This window comes from Grammomys surdaster, unplaced genomic scaffold (assembly GCF_004785775.1).
Source record: "Grammomys surdaster isolate TR1022 unplaced genomic scaffold, NIH_TR_1.0 125889, whole genome shotgun sequence".
NCBI lineage: Eukaryota > Metazoa > Chordata > Mammalia > Rodentia > Muridae > Grammomys > Grammomys surdaster.
The window spans coordinates 4,023,312-4,043,039 of record NW_021620714.1 but is presented as its reverse complement, the minus strand read 5'-3'; the positions used below and the strand labels follow the sequence as shown (position 1 = coordinate 4,043,039).

Here is a 19,728-nt window from a genome sequence, read left to right as displayed (position 1 = left end):
CCTAAAAGGTACATTAAACAAAACATAGTAAAGGGGTTAAGTGTAAGAAAGTTGTGCGAATTGTGCCTGAGCTATATAGGAAGTCCCTGTCCCAAGGGGGGGGGGGGGAAGAATCAGAGCTCAGTTGGCCAAGTGGCAGCATAAATGAGGCCCTGAGAAAACCCAAATTCCATCTTCAGCGCTCACCTAAAGAGCCAGGTATGGTGGTACTCCAAAAGCAGATGGGTTCCCAGGGCTTCTGGCCGGCCAGCCTAGCATCATCGGAGAGTTCAGAGTCCCAGGTGAGAGCCTGTGTCTCAATCAGGAAGAGAGAGGGTGCAGACAGGTAAGGTGTACCCATGTATGAGATTCTCAAATAAATTATAATGATAAAACCAAGTTGACAGCTCATGAGGATGTAGACCAGAGGCTGATCTCTAGCCTCAGCACACCTGTGTGTATACATACGTGTGCAATAAATTGTAGAAAGCAATGGGTTGTAGAAAGCCTCTAAAGTGCTAAAAAAAATACCATTTGCTCTTTAAGCTGAGCCAAGATAAGAGGCTGACCCTCTGAGCCTAGTACAATGTCTGGCACTCAACTCCTACTCGTACATGTGTGTGCACACAAGCACACCACACTAAACATCCACACACATATAATACATAATCTTAAATACTACATCAGATACAAATAGTAAAAATTGCTGTTTATCTGCAACATGTGACATACGTCCTTGCTTATCTGAAATCCATATTAATTGGCCCTCAATTTCCTCTGACATACTAGATGTGGTTTTATCTATGCTGTATGAAATCAAGCCTCTACCAAGGGTGGCTGCTTGAAATCTATTTCTTTTGACTTAGATGAGGATTCGGAACTGTTCCATGCCAGGCAAAGGTACGTGCTCCGCCCAGCCTCATTGATGTCGGTGCTCAAAAAGTACCTTTCTCTCTGCAAGTTGCGTGAAGTTATGAAGCGCTGCATCATTGTTTGTTGCATATCCCCGAGAGCCTATTCCAACACCTGGTGCACAGTGAACATATGATTAACTGAAGAGCTACTGCTCATGTACCGAGAAAATGCAGAGTCAGCCTTTAACTCCAGCCTTTGTACACGGCTGATCCACGTCTCAGTCAGTTGTGAGTGGTGCTTATATGCTTGAAAGTGTGTGTTGGGGTGTGCATGTAGGTATGTACAGTCGTGTCAGGGGAGTCACAGAGTCAGGAGCAATGGAGCAGCTGGTCACATCCACAGTCAGGAAGCAGAGAGATGAAAGGACAAGTTCAGCTCATAGAGTGGTGTTGCCCATATGTAGTGTGAGCCTTCTACCTCAGGCAACTCAGTCTAGAAACCTCCTCATAGCTATGCCTGAAAGGGTGTCTCCTAGGTGATTCTAGATCCTGTTAAGTTGAAAATTAGTATTAACTCTTTTTTTTTTTTTTTTTTTTTTTTTTTTGGTTTTTCCGAGACAGGGTTTCTCTGTGTAGCCCTGGCTGTCCTAGAACTCACTCGGTAGATCAGGCTGGCCTGAAACTCAGAAATCCGCCTGTCTCTGCCTCTCAAGTGCTGGGATTAAAGGCGTGCGCCACCACCGCCCGTCTAGTATTAACTCTTACACAGCCAGAGCTGACTGAGATATTACTAATACCTGGTATTGTAGTGATAACTTTTTATTCTTTTCTTTCAATATAACCCCAGTTTAGTCCTGACTATGATCCTGGAATTACAACTTATTAATAGGATATGAGAGAGGAATAATTGAGATTCATAGACTTTAACCATTTACCTCAAGTGACAGACCACCTGGGAATCAAATGCAGATCTGTCACTCCAAAGTCAGTTTATAGATCAGTTTGACTATACAGTCTAACTGATTTAGAGTGATCTTCCGTCTGGTCATTACGGTATCAGTTTGTACTGACAGATCACAGCTCTGATCACAACTTCAGATTTACACTTTAATTGATACACAAGTACAAAGTCAGACTTCTTCACAAAAACACTAGCGATTATTAGTGAGTGTGGGGAACATATGCAGATACTGGTGCACTCATATGCTGTTGATGGCAATATAATGTAGGCTTGTGAAAATCAATCTGCCAGTTCCTTACAAGGTTAAAGTGCTGTCACATGATCCAGCAATCTACATCCAGGTATGCTTCTAAGAAGTCAGGACTTATGTCCACGCCAAACTCATAGAAGAAAATTCATAGCATACTATTTATAATAACCAAAAAGTGAAAACAGCCAACTGTTGATCAACTGGTAAAGAAAACACTACACCCATGCAATGTGGTACTATCCACGAATTAACAGGAGTGAGGGTTGGACTTACTGTTAAAACATGAGCAAACCTAGAAAACCTTGTTTAGTGAAAGAAGCTAGACACAAAAGATAGAATATTGTATGATCCTTTATATGAAATGTCCAGAATGAGAAATCTGTAGAGTCAGAAAGTAGAGTTATGATTATTTGCTATGTTTGTTTTGCTTTGTGTCTGATCTATATACTGACATAGTATTACCACAATACTTTATTCTTGTATCTTTTGGAATCTGAGAGAGTCTCTGAATCTCTGAGACCTTAGCCCTTGGGAAACTTGAAATTCCAAATAAAGCAAGAAGGAATGCTTGATGAGATACCGAGGGACATTCCAGAAAACGAAACGTTTGGAATCAGGCTTCAGTTTTGAGAAAAGATGGAGACAAAAGATAGTATTTACTATATTGGTGCAAAAAAGCTTTTGGAATATTCATTATTTATTTGTATATTTATACATACCTAAAATATTTGTATATTTATTCTATACATGCCAAAAATTTAAAAAATAAAACCAAAATCCCAAAATCTAAACACACCTGTTTTGTTATAACAAATGCATGCTTTCAAAATCTAAATGCCTTAGCTTTTTCATACAAATTAAAAAGATTAGAAGCAAGGCGGGCTGGTAAGATGGCTCAGTGGGTAAGGGTGCTTGCTGCCAAGCCTGACAATAAGAGTGTGAGCCTCACATGGTAGAGAGAATGGATTCCCACAAGTTGTCCTCTGTTTCCACATGTGCTATGTTACATGTGCTCACGCTCTCTCTCTCTCTCTCTCAGACACACACACACACACACCCCACACATAAAATAAATAATAATGTAAACAGACTTTCCAGGCTGGGAACAGTAGTGCACACTTGGCACTAAGAAGGCAGAGGTGGGCAGATTTTTGTGAATAAGAGACCAGCCTGATTGCATACGGAGCTCCAGGCCAGTCAGGGCTGCATATGAGACCCTCCTGTTAAAAAAAAAAAAAAAAATTTACACTTCTTCTCTGTAGTTTACTCCGACAAATGAGCAGAAAGTGAAGAAGTTATAACTAATGACAGAGGGCTAATGCAGGGAGAAATATCTTGTGCTTAGAGGATCTCAGAAATGTAAAGATAAGGGTTTCTGGCCTCAAACTCACAGAGATCTGCTTGCCTCTGACTCCTGAGTACTGGGATTAAAGTTGTACACCACCACTGCCCAACGCAGGATTGTAAAGAATCTTAGGATAACCTATGCAGACTAAGGTCTACAGCATTTTATAAGGTAAATTGTGCCCTACCCCCAGCCTAGAGCAGGCCTGAAAGACCTTGTTTACCACAATAGACCAAATAATAGGACCCTAGGTGGAGTTACCCACCTTGGCTGCACATACAACCTGCTACAGGAACTTAGAAGAATCAACTGCCCACTGAGCTTGCCTTGAGACATCTCCTGCAGTGACTAAGGATGGGTTCCCCCACCCATCTCCTGCAGTGAGCAAGGATGGATTCCCCCATCCATCTCAGGCTGAAACAAGAAGGGATTTGGTGGGGTTTTCCCTTTAATTTAGAAGAGCTGAATATTAAACTTCGAGCCTTGATCAGAAAACTTTGTCTTGGCTTCATGCTTTTCTCGCCTCTCCGTCCCCCTTTTTTTATTTCCAGCTCTCCTTTCAGGTGAACCCAGTTCGTCCATGGCCGCAGGAGGCTACAGGTAATATAACAAATGACTGAAGGAAATGATAAATGTGCTACTCAATAAACCCAGGAGCCTTAGAAACTTTTTTGTTTGGTTGTTTGGCTTTGGTTTTGTTGTTTTGATACACAGTCTCACTGTAGAGCTCTGGTTGATCTGGAATTCTCAGAGCTCCACCTGCCTCTGCCTTCTAAGTGCTAAGATCAAAGGCGTGCTCTACCCTGCCTGGCCTCGTCCACATTCTTCTTTACAACCTAGCTTCCCCAGTTGCTAGCAGTTCAAGGGGTTGGAGTTGCAGAATGATCTAGCAAACTCAAGGACCTTGTGGCAAGAGCATCAGGCTATTCCACTTGACGTTGCAGATTTTATTGTTGAGTCTTGCTGAATTCACTTTTTACCATTAATTTCTTGTACACTTTCATAGTTGTGTGCTATGTGAACTGACTATATACAGTTATAGTTTTGCCACAGGAAAGAAAACCAACTTGACTTGTTTGAGACAGGTAATCTTTACATAGCCCTGATTGTCCTGGAAGTATGATCTGGCTGGTTTACAACTTACAGAAATTCACTGGTCTTTGCTTCCCAAGTATTGCGATTAAAGGCACTGGAAACCACACCTGGCCCAACTTGACTTTTGAGAACAAGGAACTGTACTTCTCAAAGTCTCAGCAGAAAATTATAGGTTTCCTCAAGATAAGACTACTACTATGGTTCATCAAACACCCCAAAATGTCATGCTTTTGGATGGAATCACAACTTAGAATGGTTTCTTGTTTTAACCCTATTATAAGAAGCATTAGCATGTAACTTTATTTTTAAGATCTACCAATAACTGTCACAATCTTTACTAAAAAGGGTAGGTGTGATATAAGGAGGTTTCTGCTGGTAAAAGTTAGAAAATATGTTATTAATAGATGCAATTATACATGATAAGAAGTATTTTAAATTATGGGAGCTCCAAGCAAAAAAATAGTAAAATGTGTCATGGTTGTTGAATTTGCAAACCACATGGATTGTGACATTACTAAATTAAATATAGGATAGTGTAGTTTTCAGATTCCTTGGGTCGCCACAGAGCTCGCTCAGGTCTCAACTAAAGAAATTTTAGGAAGTGGCAGAGATTTCTACATGAACAGAATATCTGACGCTTTTTTTTTCCTTATGTGAAAATGTCTGAGATGGTTTTGAGCTGTTATGTTATGGAGTAACAGGCATGCTTCCACACAAGTGCGTTGTAGAAGAATTAAATAAAAAAGGGGGGGGCATGACATTTCGTAAAGGGGAAACGAATTATTAAGCAGGAATGGAAACATTAAGGTTGCCTGTAAAGACGATTAAGGAAAACATATATATACTTCTCTCACAACTCAACTGAGTAGAAAAATAAACAGAGGTACTTACCCTCCCAAGGGAAGATGAGGTCTTACTAAGGTAGCTAGTACCGTGCCAAATGTTTATAGAGTGCCGATTGAGACATGGTGCAGATACATTAACATTTACTTTTATTGTTAAGGTGACTCAAATCAAGTACTGTCACTGCAACCTTCGCTATCAGACGTGGCAACTCAGAGACCGGGGAGCTGGGACCCATCGCTGCAATCTACGCTCGCAGGAGTCTGTCCAGCCTCCCGAGGCTGCACTGCAGAGGGGCGTGCCGGGCCTTTCCGCAGCAGGACGAGCCGGAACGGCAGTGCCAGGCTCGCGTTTCAGACGCGATTTCGGAGATGCTGCCAATGGTGTGGGCCGTCGAGGCGCTAGGACAGCGGCTATTCCCGGCGCCCAAGGCTGAGGCTCCTGTACGGCGCCCCGCTCCGGCAAGGGCCGCTAGGCACCAGTTTCGCGTGGGCCGCTCTGGCCCGCAGTTCGTCTCGGTAGTCCCTCTCCCCGCCCGCTGCTGGGGGTGGGAGGGCGAGGACGCTGCCGGCGCGCGTGCGCGCTCTGCGCTGCAGCTAGTCTGGGTGCGTGAGTGGGAGGCGGCGGGCCTGCGACTCTGGCCTTCCCGGCTGACTGCTCCGACGCCGCATCCCCAGTCATGAACCGGTTTGGCACCCGGTTGGTGGGAGCTACGGCAACTCCGCCGCCGCCGCCGAAAGCACGAAGCAATGAGAACCTCGACAAAATCGATATGTCCCTTGGTGAGGGACTGGGGTGGCCGCGTCGTGGTGGGGGAGGGGGCGGGAGCCACGGTGGGGGAAGGGGCGGTTGCCTGTCGGGTTTGATCGCGCGTGGGCAGAACCGGCGGGGACCCCCGAGGTGGGACGGGAGCGACCCCCCTTGGGGTCGGGAGGGGTCGTGACAAGGACGGGCCGGGCGGTCCTCTGGGTCGGTGAGTACTGTCTTCTTTCCCGGTGGGACGCGGTCTCTTGGGCCACCCGGGCCGGCGTGTGCTCGCTCACCCAGGGCTTTTCCTTATAAAGGGTCTTAGAACCGGGCTGGGGCTGCAACTGACTAAAGCCAGCAGCTGCGAGAATGGCTTGTCTGGTGTGACTGTGCCCTGAAGTGCGCTGGGCACGGGCGATTTCCAACCGGTGCCCCCCGGGGAACGCCGAGGGACCGGGACGCGGTCCTAGAACGGCCGCTCGGAGGGGTCGTTAAGCGTGAACCGTATTACTGTGTTTGATTAGGTGTTTACTGAAGCGTGTTCCCTAGCCCGGTTTCAAAGTTAGCCGGTTGGGGGTGGGGAAGGAGAGATGTACGCAGATTGATAAAATGTCAGGTAGAACATGGGGTCCAGTATGCATAAAAAGGATGCCGTGGTTTGCTGCTGACTAAGAAAAGCATGAGGATTTTTTTTTTCGAAAAACAAATTCAGATCCAACAGTATGAAGGCTTCTGTTTGGTTTGGCTTAGCAGATCCAAAAGTAATTCCATTTCTGTAGAGTCGTTATGGTACTGGATAGGATCAGTGCTATCTTGCTTTTTCTCTTACCAGGTCTTTTCTCACCACCCCACCCCACCCCTCTTTGACATGTTAAAATACCTGATTACTGAACGTGTGTTTCTTTTCAAGTGGAAAGACATCCTGGACCTCAGAAGCCCAGAAACTATACAGTTCAGAGGGGAGAAGGTGCCCCAGTAGGAGGGCATCCTGAGACACGGGTGGCCAGGAACCTGTGACATAGCTCTGTGATGAAGCCTTTGCAGCTCCCAGGGGAGGGTACTCCCAGCTGAGCTGAGGCTCTCAGGAGTCTCAGCCCTACTCCACTTCTTTGCTGCTTCTCTTCATTGCTTCTTGGCATCTTCTAGTCACACCAGGCTGCAAATCTTCATAAAAGAGATTTAGTGGAGGATCCAGGGAGAGGAGGGACAAGCCCAGGGATGGCTGCCCTCGGTTCCCACTAGAGGACAGCAGGGAACTGGACAAAAGGCAGGGCTTATATAGGGTTCTTAGGAGCTTTTCAGGACAAAGATTTACAGAATAAGGATTGGTGAGTTTTCCTACTCAGTGATTGGTTAGTTTTTGTGGGACGCTCAGGGACTGGTGAGTTTTTCCTGCTCAGGGATTGGTAGGTTTTCAACCCTTTTCACTGCCTTGAGGCCCATGGATTAGGATAGGAAGGCCTTCCTGACTACAAGCCCTTTTGGCTGAGGTGCCCTCTCAGAGAGGCTGGAAGGAGCTGTGGACTGCTGCTGTGGGACAGCTTCCTGCAGAGACTCTAGGCTGAGGTGGAAAAGGAGATGCGCCACTGTGACAGCTCCTGTTCTAGGCTGAGGAGGTGACAAAGTGCCTCCATTTTGACTCCTCCTGTGGTGGCGACTTACGGTGGACTTGGCTGGAGTAGAAAGGAGGGGCTGGCTGCTTTGGTGGCTTTTGCAGCATGTGCGTCAGGACTAGAGAGCTTAGATGTAACCTAGTCTGAGGATGTTATTTAGGGTCATAATACTGGGCCTGGAGACACTCTTTACATGCCTGTTATCTCTTCTGTTACTTGGAGCGTTTTTGATCAGCAGTTAAGAACTCTTTCTTGGTTTCTGGGGTTGCCTTAAGTCAGAACCTAAGATTTGAAATAGTATATGAACATATTAACAAGACTATGTTTGGCCTTTAGTCTGACCACATTGGCTGATCAGTCATGACCTCCCCCGCCAAAAAAAAAAAGACAGCTTTTGATTGAAAGCCATGAATTAGTATAACATGTTTATTGAATGCTAGGCAATAAACTAACCATTTAATATAATTTAATATCTAATAGCCTCCCAAGGGCTGTACTTCTAAGGATAAGTATGTAGAGCCATACTATTTGACAAGCACCCTGCTTCCAACACTTACTAGCCTGTGACTATGGACAAATTGTCTTAAAAGGTGATAGTAGGGGCTAGAGAGATTGCTGAGTGGTTAAGAACATACTGTTCTTGCAGAGACCCAAAGTTTGGTTCCCGGTACCTACTTTTGGCAGCTTGGCTCACAACGTAACTCCAGCTCCAGAGAGCTCGTTCTCTTGGTGTCCATAGACACTGTGCTCACACGCACAGATCCACAATCATACACACATAATTAAAAATAAAAGCCTAAAAGTGATAGCAGCTACCTCATGGATTTGCTACAGTAAATGGGTCAATAGGCAAATGAAAACTGCTTGGAACAATATTTGGTGGACAACAAATGCTATGTATGTATCTATGTGTCTGTTTGTCTATTGAGACAAAGTCTCACTATGTACCCCTGGCTGGCCTGGAACCAGGATGACCTGTAGACCAGGGTGACCTCAAACTCATAGAGAATCACCTAACTCTGCCTCTTGAGTGCTGGAATTAAAGGCTCTGTCGTTTATACACACCTGCACTATATATAATTGTATATGTGTGTGTATGTACCCTTATTGTAATTATTTACAGGAGTCTGAGGTAGGAAAAGTTAGGATTTCAGTCTGGCTTTAGAGCTTCAAACTATAGATGTTATATATGTTACATCTATTTCCACAGCCAATACGTTTTAGCCAGTACATCATAGTTTTTTTTTGTTTTTGTTTTTTTAAAAATACTGTTTCTCCCCTCTCTGTGTGTGCAAAATGTATTCATGCCACAGCACACATGTGGAGGTCCACTTGTTGGTTCTCTCCTGCCATTGGTTCCAGAGGTTAAACTCGGGTCATCGGGCTTTTGCCCACTGATCCGTCTTGTGTTTTGCATGTTTTTCGTGTGTGTGGATGCCAGAAGTTGACATCTGGTGTCTTCAGTCATTGTCTACCTTTATGAGGCAGGGTCTCTCACTGAACCTGAAGCTCATCCATCTGGCCAACCTGACTGGCCAGCAGGTATTAGGGATCCTGTGTCTGCCTCCCCATTGCTGGGATTACAGACTTGTGCCACAGCGCCTAGCTTTGTGTAAGGGTGCTGGGGATCTGAACTTGGGGCTTCATGCTTGTTGGGTAAGCACTTTACTGACTGCCCTCCCTCTACAACCCCCCTTAGTATGTATTTCATTTGATAAATAGGACATCAATTAAAGAGGGCTGCTTCTTCTTGAAGGTGGAAGAATAGTGCTATGGAGAGCTGAAATAGAGCTGCCTCTGCCTCAGGAGAGTACATCAAGTCTGTCAGTACTTGTGTCTTAGCAAGAATCTTAGAGATTTGTGATAGGCTTACCAGGTCCTGTAACTCAGCAGAGAACCTGAGTCAGGCAGATCGATCTCTGAGCCAGGGCTGCATAGTGAGAAAAAAAAAAAAGCACCCAATTTTTAGAATATGTGACCAAGCTAGCTCAGCCAGTCAACAGGTTCTCGAGGGCAGGAGCGAGGATTAAAAGGAAAAAAGACAATTAGACAACACTGCAGCATGACCCCAGCCGTACAAGTAATAAGGTCAGTTCTAGGTTAAGGAATGAGCAAGGTAATAAACAAAGTCCCGTGATCACTGTTTCTAGGGGCTTATCAGGATGACCAAGATTTCTGAGCCTACTTCCCAGTCCTAGCCCAAAGTCATATTCTTGCCTGAAGCCTACTTCTTTGTTCTAGCTACAAATCAGATTGCTGCCAGAACTTACTTGCCTGTCCTGGCCCATTATCAGATTCCTGCCTGAAGCCTACCCTTGTCCTGGCCCAATGTCAGATTCCTGCTAAGTGGCCCCAAAAGATCTCCACAAATACGGTTTTCTGGTACCAGTTTTACTGAGTGTCTACCAACTTAGTTAACAATAGACATTGGCTCAGTTTTTTTAATTTAAAAAATAATATTGTAACACTTTTTATGGGATTGTTGTAAGGATAACTGCACTATAATTATCTCACACATACACATGTATAATGCCATGGACGAAATGTTCCCCTTTATTAAAAAATAAAATATTTATTTTATGTGTATAAGTGTTTTACCACATGGTTGTTTGGTGCCTGTAGAAAGCAGAAGAGGGCATCAGATCTCCTGGAACTTGAGCTGTGACCACAGGGAACTAAACCTGGGTATTCTGGAAGAGCAAGTGCTTTTTTTTTTTTGTTGTCTTTGTTTTTTGAGACAGGGTTCCTGTGTAGCCCTGGCTGACCTGGAGCTTACTCTGTAGACCGGGCTGGCCTTGAACTAGAGATCCACCTGCCTCTGCCACCAGAGTGCTGGGATTAAAGGCGTGTATTACCACCACTGGTTGCAGCAAGTACTCTTAACTGCTGACCTATCCTCTAGCCCCAGAGCATGCGTTATAGTTCATTATAATGTAGTTCATTGTAATGACTCTTTTTTGTTTCAGTGTTTACTCTGTCTACTCACTGGGTAGGAGTGGCCGTGTTCTCCTTTCATATTCAAAAACTTTGAGGACTTAGATGATAAGATATCTTCCTATTTTTAACTTTTAGTTGTGGCAAGAATTGTGTTATATACTAGTAATTGGCACTCTAGAAGATAAGGCAGGAGGATCAAGAGTTTCAGGCTAGTGAGACTTCATCTTAAATTAATTTCAGCTATATTAAAAATTACTCTGTGTAAAAATTACTCTGGTATGTTAGACATTGCAGCATATGCTTTTGATCCTAGCAGTTCCAAAGTAGAGGGAGGTAGAACTCTGAGTCCCAAGCCAGCCTACTCTGAGTTCCGGGCCAGCCAGGGATACACAGTGAGTGGAACCTTGTCTCAGAAACAACAACGAAATTACCCTAGTAGTCAAAATCAACACCACTTTTGCCCCTAATCTCCTGGCCAAATTTATTGGGTGTATTCTCAAAGTTTTGGGGTTGAAACCTACTGGAAAGTAGGTTTAGTGAAAACGATGTTTTTTTATTTTTTATTTTGTTCTCAGTGAGAACTTATTAATAAGTTCATATGTCTGATATTTATGAAGCCTTTTGTTTTAAACCTAGTGTTACTGTTTAAATATAGTATTTCCCAAAAGGATCCTATGTTGAAGGCGTGGTTAAGAAGGAGCTGTTAAGAAGTGATTGAATCATGAAGGCAATAATGTCCTCACTGGATTAGATATTGATAAATTCATAACTGAATGGGCTATTTAGGTGAAGTAGGGCCTTATTGGAGGAAGCAGTTACTAAAGATGTGCCTTTGGAGGGTAGCACCCACTTGCCTGGATGTCAGGAAGCAATCAGCTTTCCCTCGGTGCCCTTCCATAATGATGCTGTTTGTCACCTACAGGCTTAGAAACAACGGGGTCAGATGACCACAAACTGAATGAAGCCTCTGAAACGGTGACCTCCCACCCCTCTTCCTCTCCCAAAAGTTTTTCTTTCTAATTGGTTTTTTTTGGGGGGGGGGGAAGGGGAGTATTGTTCTTCAATAAGGGGGTATGACTAACACAATTTTTAGTGTCTTTTATCTTATTAGTTGGTATTGAGGATCAAACCTAGGGTTTTATGAATGCTAGGGAACACTCTACCATGAGCTACACCCAAAGCCCATGTGTTTTTAAATTTAGTGAACTAGTTTGCAGTTGGCGATGAGTCTCAAGAAGAAAATAGTACTTTGAAGTACTTTAAATTACATAATTTGTTTTTGTGTATGTGTGGATGCATGTTGCTTTGTTCATTTGGGCCAGAGGACAACTTGTGGGAGAAATAATATAAATCATGTAAGAAATGACCCTTAAGCCATGCGTGCTAGTACAGGCCTTTCATCCCAGCACTTGGGAGGCAGAGGCCGTCAGATCTCTGAAAAGCCAAAAAAAAAAAACCGAAAAAAAACCAAAAAAAGAAAAGAAAAGAAAAGAAAAGAAAAGAAAAGAAAAGAAAAGAAAGAAAGAGAACCAAGAAATGATCCTTAATAATCTCTTGTATTTCCTTCACTGATTTAGGAAAAACTAATTATATTGATACAGTTGTGGTTAACGTGATTTGGTAAAATGATTGGACTTAGCTTTTAGCTTTGGTAGGAAGTTGTTGACAGTTCAGTCTCTTTGGTTATTTGCTTTGTCAGTCACCACACTTAACACTGGGTTTCGGGACTAGAGAATTTCCCATCCTTTCCTTTTCTTCCTGCCTTTCATCCTCTGTCTTTCATGAGATAGAATGGCCTTAGAGTACAGCAGCCAACCTGCTTCGTTCTGTCTAGCTGGGATTACAAGTGTATGCCACTACACCCAGCTGAGTTTAGATATTTCTTTTTTAAAACACTTTGGGGGGCGGGGGTTGCACACCTCAGTATGAGTGTGGAAGTCAGGATAGCTTGTGGAGAATCAGTCCTCTTTCACCATATGGGTCCTGGTAATAAACTTGGGTTGTCCAGCCTGGTGGTAGGTGCCTTTATTTGTGGAGTCATCTCCCTGGTGCCAGATATTTTTTGAATGAGTATATTGTTGGTTTCTAGTAACCTTTGACAATAAGAATTTGATATATGCTTAATTTTCTCATACTTACATTGCTTATTGTGGTATTAACATAGTATGATGTTTATGAATTAATTTGAGGCTGTTGAAAGTATTTTTGGAAATAATGAAGCTTACAGAGTTGGAGAGTGAGAATAGAGAGAATGATGAATGACTTTGCTAGAGAAGAACAGAACCAAAGTGCCATTGCTTTATTATGATACTTGTTCATGTGCTTGCTATTTGCATGCCTGTTTTCATAAATAACTTAAACTTACTGAGAATGGGGAGTATCTTACACTTTTCCCCTTATAATAGTCTTCCACATGAATTAAATGCATAAACTGTACATCCAATAAATGTATTCTGAATTTAGGTGAATTTAGAACATTGGACTTTTGAGGTTTTTCTTGTTGTTATTTTGAGTTGGTTAGTTGTGTTTTGCTGAGCCCAAGCTCACCTCAAACTCAATCTGTAGTCAAAGCTGGCTGTGAACTTCTGACTCTCCTGCCTCTGCTTCCTTTTGCTGCAACTGCAGGCATGTGCCACTATGCACAACAAAAAGGTAGCTAGACATTTTGTTGTTGGCAGTACTCGGTTTGAACCCAAGACCTTGTACGTTCTAGCTAAACACTACTACTGAGTTGAATCAACCTACTGTTTCCCTCCCCAGTAGAATTCATCAGTTGGTAGATCTGTTTTTGTCTATTGGTTGGAACTTTTACTAGAGAACCTTTTTTTCCCCAAGCATTTCATCAGGCCAAATGGCTGATTGAAGCTTAGGATAAGTGAAAGGGGCTTAGGAGTCCTGGGGATCCAGTAACCTAAGCTTCATAGCAGGTTCTTAGCCAGCCTTGGCTACACACTGTCTGAAACAGTGAAGATACTAGTGATGGGGACTAAGTTAGGGACATAGGTAGGAGAACTCTATTGACTATAAAATGAGACTGAGCAATTTTATTCATTGTGTTAAAATGAAAATAATTATGGCATCATCTTTTTTTTGTAGATGATATTATCAAACTGAATAGAAAGGAAGGAAAGAAGCAAAATTTTCCAAGACTAAATAGAAGACTACAGCAAAGTGGTACCCGGCAATTCAGGATGAGAGTACGGTGGGGAATCCAGCAGAATTCTGGTAAGGTCTAAAATGTTGTTATTTATGGACTCATAGTGTAATATGTTCAGCCATAAACTTAAAACCTGGAAGGAATATGTAGCCGCCTGCGGCCACAGACCAACTAGGTTCACCTGAAAGGGGGACTGGAAATGGAAAAAAGAGACGGAAGGGTGAGAGAAACATGAAGCCAAGACAAAGTTCTCTGATCAAGGCTCGAAGTTTAATATTCAGCTCTTCTAAATTAAAGGGAAAGCCCCATCAAATCCCTTCTTGTTTCAGCCTGAGATGGGTGGGGGAACCCATCCTTAGTCACTGCAGGAGATGTCTCAAGGCAAGCTCAGTGGGCAGTTAGTTGATTCTTCTAAGTTCCTGTAGCAGATTGTACATGCAGCCAAGGTGGGTAACTCCACCTAGGGTCCTATTATTTGGTCTATTGTGATAAACAAGGTCTTTCAGGCCTGCTCAAGCCTGGGGGTAGGGCACAGGAATACACAAGTATTCTCAGATTTTTGTTTAATTCTGAAACCTGAAAAAACATTATTTCCTGAAATAGCTGTTAATTGATTGTTCCTTAAAATACTGAGTTGTTTAGAAGTAATCCCAGTTTATAAATAGTTTAGATTATGTTTAGAGTTTAGAATTACGAAAGGTCTTATATAGCCTGTGGTCCTGTTTTCCTTCCCCAGAGATAGATAGTCTGATGAGAACTGACTCCAGCTTGAATTTGTTCAGTGGAAGAGCATGCTGCACCATAAGATAATTTACTCTATTGTAGAACTGCTCTATTTACTAGAAAATTCTCAATTTGAATAAAAGCATATCTAAGTATTACAGGAAGCAAACTTGCTTTGTAAATGAGAACTCTTTACTATGTGAAGACTGCTGTTCTGCAAAGAAAATTACCAGTAGGCAGATTTATTTAATTTAATTTAATTTTATTTATAGTTAGCGTCTCACTGTGTAGCCATAACTAGCTATGTAGACTAAGCTGGCTGCAGACTCACAGAGATCTGGCTGCCTCTGCCTCTCAAGTACTGAGATTAAAGCCGTGTACTACCTTGCCCATCTTTCCTCCAAACTCTTGTCTTACCATCCAAGAACTTTATCTGTAGATTTTCCAAAGGCAACACTCTAAATTGACTGTTGTAGGTATACTTACTGATACTTTGATAGCTGCTTTACCTATAATCATTTTGTTCTAAAATAGATTGGGAACAATAATTCAACACATATATTATAAATTAACTTTTTAGCAACTATACCAGCATCTTAGAGTAAACCTTTGTTAAAATAAAAAGAAATATCTTTTTCTTTTCTTTTTTTAAAGATTTATTTATTTATTTTTATGTATGTGAGTGCACTGTTGCCATCCCCAGACATACCAGAAGATGGCATCAGATCCCATCACAGATGGTTGGGAGCCACCCTGTAGTTGCTGGGAATTGAACTCAGGACCTCTGGGAGAGCAGACAGTGCTCTCAACTGCCGAGCCCGCTCTCCAACCCCTAAGAAATATCTTTTTTTTCACATGAATAAAAATAACTTTGCCAAAGTCACCAACTCATTTTTTTAATTCTGTATTTTGGAAAGCAAAACTTAATCTTCAGTACAGTATAACATATGTTTAACAGGTAATATATCAGTATGTTTTCAAAAATATATTAGTGAGACTGGACCTTACAAGAAACTCCATGTTCTCTAAAGGTTTGTTTTATATTTAACTATGTGTAGGGTGTGTGCATGTGAGTATAGTTGCTGATGGGAGTAGGCATTGGAGACCCTGGAGCTGGAGTTCCGTGTGGCTCATGTGGCTTTGAGCCACCTGACTTGGGTTCTGGAAACTAAACTTGGTAATCTGGAAGAGCAGCAGGTGCTCTTGACAGCTGAACCATACCTTCAGCCTCTAAGAATGTTTTAAATAGTTGGATCTAGTTTATGTATTTTGTGACAGGTATTTAGTTGTTAGAAATAAATGTGTAATTATATTGATTTATATTAAATATTTCTTTACAGTTGTTATTCATTACATCATATTTAATATTGTTATAAATGTTTATATATTGTCTTGAAGTAGTTGTTTAGAGCCCAGACTAGCCATAAATAGTATCTATTATTTTACATGTTTGGTAAGTACTTTTGAACTCCCTGGTTTGGAGAATGCATAAAGATAAGATCTTTTACTTTAAAGAGTTGATCTCTAGTAACAACTTAGAGAAGATAGAGTTTAAGAAATGTCATAGGTGGGCCTGGTAAGGCATGCTTGTACAGTCAGCATTTGGGAGAGATAGGAGGCTTGCTGAAAGTTCCAGGCCAGCTTGGGCTAGATTAGTGAGACTGTCTCAGACAAACAAACAAACAGCAACAACAAAAACTCCAAGTTCAACAGTTAAATTTGAGCAGGCTGATGGGAGATAAAGGAGAGGAGGGAAGGGAGGGGAGGAAGAAAGATGCAGTATGTACGGCTCAGCAGTAAGGAGCACGGGTTACTCTACCAACACACACACAGACACAGACCACAGACACACACACACACACACACACACACACACACACATACACATACATGCAGGCAAAGCACGTGTACACAACAGAAAGTTTTAAATTTACAGATTTATAGACGTCACATAAAGATGTTGTGCCAAGAGCAAGCCTACTATGAGTAAAGTTAGATTTGATTTGATCCATGAGGTATCAGAAAGGTTGTCCTTTGTGGGGTTTTGATCTAAGCCCTGAGGTAAATGATATCTAGGAGAAGCTGAGAAGCTCCCGAGATTGAGGTTGCACTCGGTTTGGCTCTCTGCTGATGTGCCAGGTTAAAAATAGAACAACTACTGCTGCTTTTGAATATGCACAGAAAGAGGCAGAGAGAGAGAGAGAGAGAGAGAGAGAGAGAGAGAGAGAGAGAGAGAACAGGGAGGGAGGACGGGAGGACTTTTACTATCTGGGAAGAGATTTCCACCTTGTGATATCAGTGATGTTAGTTTGAGGGAAGAGGATAATTAACTAACAAAGCAGATAACCACTGGCAGATACTCAGTAGGATTTTGATGACTGAAAGAAATAAGTAAATTGAAGCTTTTTAACCCCTTGCCTGAAATATTAACTTAGGAAAATTAGAAGTGCAATAAACACTTAAAAAAAAAAGTAACAACAACTTTAATATCTTGTGGTAGAAAAGCAAACCAAATAACAGGTGGCCAAAATGTTGTCTAGGCAACATTTGAGAATCCTAAAGACTGAAGGAGTCTGTGAGATAAAAACTGCATTTATAGCAAGGCATTGTCATTCTCGCATGCACATAGATGCTTCCTGAACCAGCTATATAAATAAAGACACAGACTCTTCTATATTTTAAAAGCTTGGGCTATATTGAAAATCTTTAGCTTAGGCTATCTCCCAGCTAGTTCATCTTCTTCACAGGAATGCTTGCCTAGTCCAGCATGTGCGTGTCTGTATCTCTCTACTCCTTTGTAGTTTATCCTGTCCCTTCCATGTCTGCTGGCAAATCTCCCCCTCTCAATTCTTCCAGCATCTCTTTCTCTGCACAGTTCTGCTTTCCATTTCCTGTTCAGCTATTGGCCGTCAGGTTGTTATATGAAAGCCAATCAGCAAATAAGAAGGATGAATGTTTACAGAATATGAGGAGTATCACACAAAAAGATTCAAGACTTAAAATAAGCTTCGGAATGACATATGCTATTACTTTTCTCTTTGAGATCCATAGTACACATTAGTCCTGAGAAATTCTGCAGTAAAGAAAATTATTTTAACTTTAGTCTTAGAGTTTACAATGAGATTTTTGTTGTAAAATCTGTTATATGTTACAGATGTCATCCTAAGTCTTTCCCCACTAAAAATCAGAATTAAATTGAGAGCTCTCATTATTACATCCATTCTCCCCAAAATCAAAGTTAAGATGAGACTTCATACCATTACCATAGTTTCTTAGCTAATTCTCTAAAAATTTCTGCTGTTGAATTAAGAAATTTCAAGGGCTGGTGACATGGCTTAGTGGTTAAGCACCCTGACTTTTCTAGAGATCTTGAGTTCAATTCTCATCAACCACATGGAGGCTCACAACTATCTGTGAAGGGATCTGATGCCCTCTTCTGGCATTCAGGCGTACAAGCAGACAGAGTACTCCCACATCTTTAAAAAAAAAAATACAAACATAAGTATTTAAAAATAAAAAGAAATTTTAGAAAGTTGAGACAATTACTTCATTTGAAAAGATGATATCATTTGGGAATGACATAATTGTCACCTAGAAATCCTAAAGTTAAAAAATACAGAATTTGGAGCTAGAGGTACAGCTCAGGGATAGAGCTGTGCATAGTATTTATAAGATTTTTGAATTTCAATCTCTAGTACCAAGGGGAAAAGAAAGGTCTCCAGAAAAATAATGTAAAAGATTATATAACTGAGTTCCATGTAATAGCTTATTAAAAAGGAAGATAAATACTGCATGTTTTCTCTCATATGCAGAATCTTGTTTTTGTGTGTGTGCATACATACACATACAACATAAAAGCAATGGAGGACTATTTAAGTGAAGGAAGAAGACTTTTGGGATGTAGCTCAGTGGTAGAATGCTGGTCTAGCATCTATAAGACACTGAACTGAATCCCCAGCACCAGAAAAAGAAAGTAGTAATTAGGGACTAGGGGTGTATAGCTTCATGACAGGGCTCTGGCCCGGCATGCATGCCACTCTGGGTTTAATCCTCAACATAACCAAACAAAGTAGTAATCAAGACGGTAATAGCTTTCTATGACGCTATGAGTGACAGCTTAAAAATTATTAGGAGAAATGAATTCTTTATGTGATTGATTAAAAAAGTATATAGAATATCGACTATCTAGTGGTAAGTATGATAAATGTACAAAACAAAATTTCACTTAGCTAACACTTAGCTAGTGACACGAAAACATTTGTATGTTGAAATAATATATCAAATTCCTGGATACTAAAGTGCTGTGAAGATTCTTAAATTTAATTATAATAAATTAATGCAATTCCCCATTTGTTTGTTTGTTTGTTTGTTTGAGTTGTTTTTCTTGAGACAGGGTCTTTCAACATAACTCTGGCTGTCCTGGAACTCACCATGTAGACCAGGCTAGCCTGGAACTCAACAGAGATCTACTTGCCTCTGCTTTCTTGTGCTGGGATTAAAGGTGTGTGATACTTGCCAATTTCCCTTTTAAAACTCTGAAGGACATAACTTAGTCACAGAAATCTTGTATGATAGTTGATCACATTGTGAACCCTGATATTGTGAACTGGAAAAACCTAACCTGTTTCCTGTTGTGGCATGGTTCAGTTCTAGTACACACCTTTAATCCAAGAGCTTTTCTGTAAGCAAAAACTAAATAAAATCAACTGAAGGACAAGAGGCAGATGAAGCAACAGTTGACAGGGAGTGAACCTAAGAAAATCCAGGAAAGAGAAGGAGGGCCTTTGAGTTGAAGGGTACTTAAGACAGTGTGGAGAAGGAGAAGGAGCTCTTTCCTTCTGCGATATCAGTGGAGTAAGAAGGTCAGCTCGGTGCTTTCTCTGCCTCTCTGAGCTAGCAGGCTTTTACAATAGTGTCTGGCTCCTGAGTCTTCATTTAGTAAATCAAGTATATGGGACTTTATTTTATTAAAAACAACAAAATCTATTTCATGAACATTGATAATGAAAGAATATAAATAGCTAAAAAAACCAGAGATATAGGTTTATTCTCATTGGTAATCAAATTAACAAGTAAAGCATAATATCCCCCCACCCCCAGTACTAAGCAATACAGATAAAAAGGAGGCTGAGAGTACGGCTAGTTGTTGAGCACTTTCTACTGTATACAAGGCTTTGGGTTGAGCTCCAAGCACTTGAAAACAAAAATACTAAAGAAAAATAAA

General features: G+C 41.6%; 2 protein-coding genes across 3 annotated transcripts in view; one reads left to right on the top strand and one right to left on the bottom strand.

Moving 5' to 3' along the window:
- The window catches only part of Rubcn (rubicon autophagy regulator), a 57,365-nt gene extending 51,856 nt beyond the window's left edge, over positions 1–5,509 (bottom strand). Inside the window, exon 1 of the mRNA XM_028752252.1 lies at positions 5,376–5,509. The gene's annotated coding sequence lies outside the window, so the exon portion shown is untranslated. The remainder of the gene's footprint in view (positions 1–5,375) is intronic.
- A 419-nt stretch (positions 5,510–5,928) lies between these two features.
- The window catches only part of Fyttd1 (forty-two-three domain containing 1), a 29,405-nt gene continuing 15,605 nt past the window's right edge, over positions 5,929–19,728 (top strand). For both annotated transcript variants that reach the window (XM_028752299.1, XM_028752298.1), the window contains exons 1-2: positions 5,929–6,109; positions 13,721–13,849. In XM_028752299.1, coding sequence (XP_028608132.1) covers positions 6,007–6,109; positions 13,721–13,849 — 232 coding nt within the window. In that variant the 5' untranslated portion in view covers positions 5,929–6,006. The remainder of the gene's footprint in view (positions 6,110–13,720; positions 13,850–19,728) is intronic.